At 29.2% G+C, this 10,878-nt stretch overlaps 1 protein-coding gene across 1 annotated transcript; it reads right to left on the bottom strand.

The window, feature by feature from the left end:
* Nucleotides 1-5,023: 5,023 nt before the first annotated feature.
* LOC107439543 (zinc finger protein 271) lies at nt 5,024-9,692 on the bottom strand. The gene has a single exon (XM_016052172.3). It carries the CDS (start codon nt 7,488-7,490, stop codon nt 6,027-6,029), a length of 1,464 nt encoding a protein of 487 aa, XP_015907658.1. The 5' UTR covers nt 7,491-9,692; the 3' UTR covers nt 5,024-6,026.
* Between the last annotated feature and the right edge of the window lie 1,186 nt (nt 9,693-10,878).

The raw sequence follows: 10,878 nt of genomic DNA, 5'->3' as shown, positions 1-10,878 counted from the left end.
GATATTTACATTTTAAATTTACAAATGTATATAATTTCATCCAAAATGAGTGATTTCAAAAAGTTAAATCGGAGAATTTATTCGAGAAAATTTCTGATATACATATGCTAAATTATATTCACAAAATGCAAAAAAGAAATGAAATAAAAAAGAGCAACTTACACGATTATTTTTGTATTTGAATAAATATTTTCTTGGATGCAAAACCTGAGAAATTTTTTTTCGCACCGTTGGTATAATAAATTTCACAGAAAAGAAGAAATTAGGTTTTTATTAACGAGAAAAGTATTTCAAACCTATATAGATTTTTTGCGAAAATCGTCCGCAAAATAATGACAACTAATATATTTTTGCTCGCGAGCCACAAAAAAAGGCTTCACGGGCTAGATGCGGCCCCCGGGCCGCCAGTTGGAAACCACTGGTATAGCACGTTAATTTTTATTGCAACTAGCATGTTTTTTTTAGGAAACTTTCCTAATTTTAATTTCTTTCATTGTTTGAAAAAAATAAATTTTTATATTGTATTTTGAGAAAGATCATACTATTGCTAGCATAAATCTTAAGCTCGAATATTATTTCCTTATTATTTAAATGAAGAAATTGAGGAGCGAGAGTCTTTGACTGGTAAAAATAGGAAATTTTCTGGAAGAATCAGACTTTTTTATTAACTATATTTGCTTTGCGTTGCTTTTTGGAACTATTTAATCTCAGGTATTCTAATCTATTTAATGCCAATTCTTTTATGTTATAAAAAAACAGGGAAAATGGTTATTCTACATTCTATAAGGAAAATCTAGTTTTCAAGCAAGTTATTTTTTAATAACTTGTAGATTTTGAATTTAGAAAAATATAATAATTATTAATTGAGCATAAATAACTTAGATGACAATGATTTTTTTAACTTATTTTCGTCTAATCAATAGATTTTATAGCTTCAAAATTAGTATTCTAAATTTAAAATGATTGAGGATTCATTACGATAATCGATATTTTTGGAAATATAATTACTGTTTGAATAATATATAAATTTGAACAACATGTAAATTAGAAAAATATTTACGAAAACAATAGTAATTGCGGAAATTTTTCAAGGCGATCCAACAAAAGAAAAACAATTAAGATTTGAAACAGAATCATGCAGATATATTAAGTATATGAAATATATACAATTTTCATAATTAATATAATTTTAGTTCTAAGGTGTTCAAAAAAATTCAAAAATAAATTTAATGATGATAGTAAAAGAAAAATAAATAACATTTATTTATAAAATAAACTTAAAAAAAGCCATTTTGTGAGTTGAATTTAATTTTAGTTTCATTGGTTTAGGTTAATGCATAGTCTTAAAAATGAAATGTAACATATTTCAAATCATTGACAATTTCAATATTTTAACTTCAAAAATTACTGATGCTTTTTCTAAGGTAAAATATGTAACTATTTTGTTAGACATGAGAATAATCATTTCCCATAGCACATTTTATAATGTATAAAAACAATATTTTTTAACAACAAAATTACAAATAACATTGATTTAATTATCTATGTTGTGCTGTTTGGTGTTGTGTATTTTTTTTAATTAATTGTCATTAAGCATTTTAAAAAAGAAAAACAATGAAGCTAATCACAATTAATATTTTAATAAAATACATGCATTGTTGTGTGGCACTTTTAAGGAGATTAAATCTTACCACTGAACCCTATATTAGCCAAAAGTAAATATGAGGCATATGTTATTTGAGTGTGAAATTGTTTAATTAACAAACTCTTACTCTTAAGAATGATTTTCATGATAAACCTTTTGTTTGTGTAAGAATTCATATTTCTTTAATCCATGCTAGATGAGTGAACGTTCATTCTCTATTACGTCACATAAGTATAATTATTACTATTACACTCTGATGCAGAAACTATTTAATAACTAGAAAATATGATGTTAATGTTTTAAAACTCTCAGTTCATTCCAAATTAAACACTTTGAAATATAAATCAAAATAATATTTTTCAAACAATTTCTTTAATGTAAATTCTCAATGCTACACTATAACATTTAAACTCCATGAATAACTCTTATTTTTGTAAAGACTATAATTCAATCAGGGTTGGGTTTTTGCCGTCAAAAACAGGTTTTTGACATGACAGTGGTAAAAACCGTGTTTTTACCGGTAAAAACTGTCAAAAACCTACTGTTTTCTTTAATTTATGGCATATAGTGAACAATATATTATTTGCACTTAATTGCCTTTATAAATGAATGTCGTTGGTGGGACCGACATTGTGAGAACTATTAAAGCATCACGCATTAGGTGGCTGGGCCACCTCTTCAGGGACGAGACGTAGGGGACGACCACCTACAAGATGGATAGACGACGTTGAAAAGGACCTCAAGCTATTGGGAGTCAACCGATGGCGGGCCGTCGCACCGGACAGGGCCAGATGGAGGAAAATCTGCGAGTCAGCCTTGGCCTGTGAAAGGCTGTTGCGCTTATGAAGAAGAAGAAGAANTTTTACATGTCGAAGTCCAAAAACTGCGAAATCCTGCACAAAGTGACCCGAATGACGGTAATAAAAATGGCAGGATAAAATTGCCTCCTTATTTGCATTACAATTTAAATTAAAATCAAATATAACTTAGCGTTTGGTTGCTCACAAGCAGCAATGAATGGTTTTTGAGCAAAAAGAGAAAGGGGCGATGCGTGTCAACCAACCTCAAGAAGGGGACGATGGTCCACAAAAGGTAGGTAACTCGCCGCACTTTGCTATACTCATTGTTTCAAATTTATTTGGAAATATAATTATTGTTTGAATAATAAAATAAAAATATAAGTTAGAAAAATATTTACGAAAACAATAGCAATTGTGGAATTTTTCAATGTGATCCAACAAAAGAAAAAACAATTAAGATTTAAACAAAATCATACAATTATCTAATAACATTTGTTATGTCTATGAAATATATTTTCATAATTAATGCAATTTTAGTTCTAAGGTGTTTAAAAATATTCATAAACAATTTTAATGATGATATTAACAGAGAAAGAAATAACATTTATTTATAAAATAATTTTTAAAAAAACCTTATTTTGTGAGTTGAATTTATTTTTAGTTTCATATTGGTTAATGCATAGTCTTGAAAATGAAATGTAACATATTTCTAATAATTGGCGAATTCAATATTTTAACTTTAAAAATTACTGATACTTCTTCTAAGGTAGAAATACTTTATTAAATATGTATCTATTTTGTTAGACATGATAATAATCATTTCCTATAGCACATTTTATCTGCGTAAAAAGAAATATTTTTTAATAACAAAATTGCAAATAACATTGATTTAATTATCTATGTGGTGCTGTTAGTTGTTGAGTGTTTTTGATTAATCATTTAAAAAAAGAAAAACAATGAAGCAAATCACAATTAATATTTTAATAAAATGCATGCATTATCGTATGACACTTTTAATGAGATTAAATCTTACACTGAATTAAATCTTTACATTAGCCAAAAGTAAATATGAGATATATGTTATTTGAATGTGAAATTGTTTAATTAACAAACTCTTACTCTTAAGAATGATATTCATGAGTATAAGCGTATGAGTATGTTTTAATTTATTTTGTGCACATCATATAGCTGTTTTTGCACATTAAGTTAAACTGTCCTTCTTTCAGCATAAATAAACTCCAAGAGAAGTAATTTTTTGGAAGGAAAAAAAAAACTCTAAATTATCCTTTAACATGATTCAAAGCATTCCATTTTCAAATGAATACTATTATAAATAGAACAAAAAAGCTCCAACTGAATTAAATAAATATATGCTTCCACATTATAGTCCATTCCTCAAAGATACTATCAGTGCTTCTGGCTTTTACAAATAATAAACAGACCTTAGACCACTTTATTTTTCTGATAATAAATTGAAAATAACGATAAAAAAAATTATGAAAATAAATACAAAATTGAGAAAAATAATAAATTAAAAAAATCTTGGAAAAACAAAATGCAGTGTTGTTGCTTTTCCATAACATAATATATTGGCTTTTAGACATTTCTAACTTTGCTATACTCCTATACCACATATAAGTGTTCAAACGATTGAACATAATGTATGTTTAATTTTAAAAAATGTTCATCATGACCTACTTCGAAGACATACATAAAACTTTTTGTTCGTGTAAGAATTCATATTTCTTTAATCCATGCTAGATGAGTGAACGTTCATTCTCTATTAAGTCACATAAGTATAATTATCAATATCACGCTCTGGTACAGAAACTATTTAATAACTAGAAAATATGATGTTAATGTTTTAAAACTCTCAGTTTATTCCAAATTAAACACTTTGAAATATAAATCAAAATAATATTTTTCAAACAATTTCTTCAATGTAAATTCTCAATGCTACACTACAACATTTAAACTCCATGAATAACTCTTATTTTTGTGAAGACTATAATTCAATATTACTAATCAATTTTCAAAAAAGTAAAATTTTTAACTAATTAAATCTCTGACTAAATTTATTTTATTTTTGTGACTGGATTTTTGGTTTTGAATAAAATTGCATTTAACAGATATTTTGAAGTTAATCAAGCTTAGATGTAATCATGTTATGAGAGACGTTGAATCAGTAGGTCCGTGCTCAATAGATTTTAAAATTGGTTAAATATTATTGATCTTTTCTGTGAGAAATATGTAGCCTAAGTGTTACGTACAAGTTATTTTATATATCTAAACACATTGACTTGAAATAACTACTTTTTGCTAATATGAAAAAATTAAGTATAAATTTCAACAGATTATTAACATTTATCTAACAATAAAAGACAGACAACTTCTGAATCTTATTTACCTAATATAACTTAAATTTTTTTCTCAATTAGTGAAACTTTTATTACAAATATTAATACCAAAAGTTTTTCACCACTTGTCTTTTTTTTAAAAAAAAGAGAGAGAGAGAGAGAAAAAAAACATTTAGTAATAAAATTACAAGAGCTACTTTTATAAAAGTAATTGTACAACATGTGTTAGAAAAGATTTATTAAATAAAAGATGTTACAAATAATTTTAATTAAAAGTTGCTAGAATCCTTTTTTTTTCATTGAAAAAAAAAAAAAAAAAAACATTAACTTGAACTCAGGAATCTAATGCTAAGAAAATATATAACAATTTATATTTTAGTTAAACATAACTGGTTGTAAATAAATATAACACAGTAATCAAGCTAAATTAAAACCAATATGAACATGAATGCAAAGATTTAGATACTTTTTATTTAAAAAAATATTTTATCACATGCTTCAAAAATATGGTGTGTCACTAGTATCAACAATACTGTATATAGTCAGATGACATTTCTGAGAAAAACTCTTATTCCATTTTGCTACAACAAAAAGGTATCTCACCAGTGAAAACACAAACAGTAAAGACAGCTTTGGAAAAATTAAAAACTTTTTTTAAATATTAAAAGAATGGGTATTTATATATACGTCAAAGAATGCTCTATATTAAAAGAATGGGGTTTGTCACCAGCATATGAATAAAACTACAATAAATTAGATGGACCTTACGTGAAAAAAAGAAAACTTTTAAAACAAAACAAGAATATGGCTTTTAAATAGTGTGAACATGGCAGTTAATAGTTAGATAGTTCTTTCTTGAAAAATCTTAATTACATATACTACATAAGTAAAGTTTCTCACTACTATGAAGATGACTATGTTGAGTCAAACTACCTGCTCTTAATGAAAAACTTGTTACATATACTACGATAATAAGGCTTTTCACCACTATAAACACGAGTGTTTGATCAGACTACTTTTCAGTGAAAAAATTTTATTACACACCCATATATAAGGCTTCTCACCAGTGTGAACACAACAGTGTTTTCTCCGATAATTTTTAGTAAAAAAACTTTCATTACATTAACTACAAGAACAAAGTTTCTCCCCAGAATGAATACTACACTGTTTATTCAGAGTCACTCTATGTGAAAAACTCTTACAACATATTTTACAGGAATAAGGTTATGGGTCAGAATGAACATGATCATGTGTAGTGAGATGACTTTTTCGTGAAAATTTTTCATTACAAATACTACAAGAATACGGTTTCTCACCAGTATGAATACGACTGTGTCTTGTCAGACTACCTGTCTGTGAAAAACTCTTATTACATATACTACAAGAATAAGGCTTCTCGCCAGTATGAAAAAGACTGTGCATTGTCAGATTACATTTTAGTGAAAAACTTTTCTTACATATACTACAAGAATAAGGCTTCTCACCAGTATGAACACGACTGTGGACAGTGAGATGACTTTTTAGTGAAAAACTTTTATTACATACACTACAAGAATAAGGCTTCTCACCAGTATGAACACGACTATGTGCAGCGAGACCACCTTTTTGTGAAAAACGATTTTTGCATATACTACAAGAATATGGCTTCTCACCAGTATGAACATGACTGTGTGTAGTGAGATGACATTTTAGTGAAAAACTCTTATAACATATGCTACAAGAATAAGGCTTCTCACCAGTATGAACACGAGAGTGTTTATTCAGAGTCCCTCTTTCTGAAAAACTCTTATTACATTTACTACAAGAATAAGGCTTCTCACCAGTATGAACACGACAGTGTTGATTCAGAGTCCCTCTTTCTGAAAAACTCTTATCACATATACTACAAGTATAAGGCTTCTCACCAGTATGAACAAGACTGTGGTCTTTCAGATTACATTTTAGTGAAAAACTCTTATTACATACACTACAAGAATAAGGCTTCTCACCAGTATGAACACGACTGTGTGTAGTGAGATGACTTTTTAGTGAAAAACTTTTATTACATATACTACAAGTATAAGGTTTCTCACCAGTATGAACAAGACTGTGGTCTTTCAGATTACCTTTTAGTGAAAAACTCTTATTACATATACTACAAGAATAAGGCTTCTCACCAGTATGAACAAGACTGTGTATAGTCAGACTACCTCTTCGTGAAAAACTTTTCTTACATATACTACAAGAATAAGGCTTCTCACCCGTATGAACACGACTGTGGGTAGTGAGATGACTTTTTAGTGAAAAACTTTTATTACATATACTACAAGAATAAGGCTTCTCACCAGTATGAACAAGACTGTGTATAGTCAGACTACCTCTTTGTGAAAAACTTTTCTTACATATACTACAAGTATAAGGCTTCTCACCAGTATGAACACGACCGTGCGTAGTGAGATGACCTTTTAGTGAAAAACTTTTATTACATATACTACAAGAATAAGGCTTCTCATTAGTATGAACACAATTGTGTCTGGCCAGATTACCTTTTAATGATATAAGTTTATTACATATACTACAAGAATAAGGTTTCTCAGTAATATGAACGCGATTGTGTTGAATGAGACTATCTTTTTGTGAAAATTTTTTTTTACAGATACTACAAGAGTATGGTTTCTCACCAGTATGAGCATGACTATGTTTAGTCATGACTTTTTTCTGAAAAACTCTTATTAAAAACACTACAAGAAGGTTTTTTCCCCAGTGTGAACACAACTGTGTTTATTCAGAAGCTCACTTTGAGAAAAACTATACAAGAAAAAGGCTTCTCACCAGTATGAACACGACTATGGTTTGTCAGATTACTTTTTAGTGAAAAACCCTTATTTTATATACCACAAGAATAAGATTGTTCACCAGTATGAATTTTAGTGTTTAGTCAAACTTTTTCCTGAAAAACTTTTGTTATAATAACAAGAATAAGCTTTACTTACAGGATGATACTTATTCTGAATTAAATTAGGCTTTTAATAACATGATACAAAAAAGAGCATGCTGTATCAAGTCACTTATTTTGACTAAATTTTTAATTAAGTAAAATATAAATACTGTAGAAATATGATTATCTTACAGCAGACATATGATTTATTAATTGAGGCATCTGTGAAAGCATTAATTTAAAATATATTGAGATGTAAATATTTACTATTACTCGTAAACTACTTCAATAATATTTCTCTTTTGTTGAACATGCCAAGATACAAAACTAAATTATTCCACTTTATGTTTATCACAAAAAAACTGCAGAAACAATGTACAACTTCAAGTATTAGATCCAATGAAATTTGATACACTATGAATGAATGCAGTTTCAGACATAGTGTAAAATTAATGTTATTAGGAAGACATATTATAAAAATGAACATGAATAAACAATATTGATATTAACTGTTTTGAACATGAAATTATCAAATTTGATTTCATTTGTAATTTATTCACACAGACACTGCAGAAATATAGTTAAAAAAAAAATTTTTTTTTCACTTTCACAAACTCAAAAGGTTTAACATTATCTATTTAAAAAAACTTTGCCAATTTTTATATCAATGTTCTATCATGCACAAGAAAAGTAAGCTCTTATTCATTACCATAAATATGAGAAGGTCAAAAGAGTTTAATTCTATTTTCAAGTATTAAATTGCTTAACAGAAGTAAAATGTTTAACACTAAAAAAGTATAACTATGAACAACACTTGGGAACTTATAAACACATAAACTACAAACATTAAATTTCCATGTGTAAATATTTTTCTGTCAGAACATCATAGCAACTTCAACTATGACATACATTGCACAGATAAAATTTGCTGATAATATCACAACATAGAATGAGATTGCCTTTAATAATAATGTTTCCTTTTGCCAGAAAGAAATTAGACACACTTAATGACTAGTCTATTGATTATATAAATCATAAAACACAATCTTTAAAAAAAAAAAAGATTTATGCAGACACAATATAAATTTTATTTACTGTCAGCAAGAAGATATTTTATCATTCACAACGATTTTTATTTCGTATAAAGAAGATAATATATGAATTAGATCTGCATGGAAATAACCTTTTTAAAGCGCTTTCTATATTGCTTCCATATTGATTGTTGTAAGATTATGGATATGGAGACTTATAAATTTAACCTTCGGTATAAGTAAGAAAGTACGTTTTAATATAGTTTATCTCAGCCAAGAATTTTTCAACAAATAAGTTACAACTATCTTTTGCGGTGAGAGTTGGTTACGTTACTTCAACACACCTGATGTCCAGAACCTTGGGACAGTTTTTAAAAAGTAGAGGAAGCTTCTCCATAATATTAGCTTATCCTTTTTTAAGAGACCATGTATACTGTAGAAAACTGCATATGCAATAAAGTATGATGCTATTGAGAAAGTGATAGGGAGAATTTTTGCGAGTAGAGTATTTCGCTAATGGGGATATTTCCGTATCATCCCTCACTAATGAAGTCTCGTTTGCATCTCAGAATTCACACACATGAATTTTTAGCATGCACTGTTTTTGTGTCTTTGAAGACTGTTATCACAGTTTACATTTAACACACCTCTGATTGCTATGGAGAATGAATATGAGCTTAAATTGATGATGCTTTTCTCTCCACGATGATTGAAAGTGCGTTAATCACATTTCGTGTCAACACTCCCTAAATTAGAACAGATTTGTATACAAAATAGAAGTTTCGATATAAATTATATATAATATTTTAAGATATCCACCGTTTAAATTACTTACGCTTTTCTTGAATGGTAGAGTTAATTTAAACAGTCGCAGTTAACTGAATACTTCCTCGTCTTACAACAGTAGATGTTGCAGTTGAAATCTACCCTTAGTCAAGTATAATTTGTTTCTGGTATATATTCAAGTGGACAAAAATAGGATGCAAAAAGCATCAGTCAATCAACAAGTAAAAGGTTTAGGTTTTTCGGCGTTTGACTCACGAGAGGTTGTTTGTGGAGTGAAAAAATCTTTGGATGTTTTAATGTGAATCGACTGCAAAGAATAGTGATAAAGTAGGTCCTTTATATTTGTAGTAACGGATACTTCACCTCGGTTACTGATAAGAACTTCGTAATTTTGTTTTCTCCCGAGTTGGGAGTTTTCGCTCGTCGGGAAAGGAACCGCCCCCTTCTCCGACAGACTCTTCTGCTTCTTTCCAGGAAAACTGTAAGTTACAATTTTCCGTATAATTTGGAAATGTAAATAATGGATCAGAATGAATTAATGGATGAAACTGCTACAGAATATAGCAGTCGTCTTATTAAAACGAATACTAACATCCTCTTAGAATATGACGACACGATCCAAGACAAACTGACGTACGCAACGGACAATGGTTTAAATTCATACACGCTATTTTTCTCGCCAACAGGAGTAAACTCGTTTCCCAAAAAACCTTTGCAATTAAAAACAATTCTAACGAACGCTGTTAGCAACCCAAGGAAAATTAGTTTATGCACTCATACAAGACAGGGCAAACTACTTATTCAAACCTCAGATTTAGCTACAGCTTTGGAACTTACCAACCTGAATTCTCTATTTGATATACCTACCAAACCTGAAGTGATACAAGAAAACATTACATCTCGCTTCCTTCTGCATGAGATACCGTTAGACTTAAATCTTTGTGATTTAAAAACCGAATTAGAGTACAGCAACATCCAAGTATATAGTATTCGACGATTCCAAAAAAGGGGAGATACCGTCCCCTCTGAAACCTGCTTAGTAACCTGTTACGGAACACACACGCCGAAGAATCTTAGACTCTTCTATGATAGCATCCGACCCATAGCATTTTATGACCGCCCTAGACAGTGCCACAAATGTTACAAATTCTCACACTTAGAAAAGAATTGCCCCGCTCCTACCCAAATTTGTAGCCAGTGCAGTGGAAGTCATCACAAATCCGCATGCAACAGCCCTACAACGATCTGCAGTAATTGCACAGGGAACCACGCCTCCGACTATCCTGATTGCCAAGCACGACTAGAGGAAGCTCGATTTTTGCGCTTCAAAAACGAATCTCAC

This window comes from Parasteatoda tepidariorum, chromosome 3 (assembly GCF_043381705.1).
Source record: "Parasteatoda tepidariorum isolate YZ-2023 chromosome 3, CAS_Ptep_4.0, whole genome shotgun sequence".
Classification (NCBI taxonomy): domain Eukaryota; kingdom Metazoa; phylum Arthropoda; class Arachnida; order Araneae; family Theridiidae; genus Parasteatoda; species Parasteatoda tepidariorum.
This window is presented reverse-complemented; position numbering and strand designations above follow the sequence as displayed.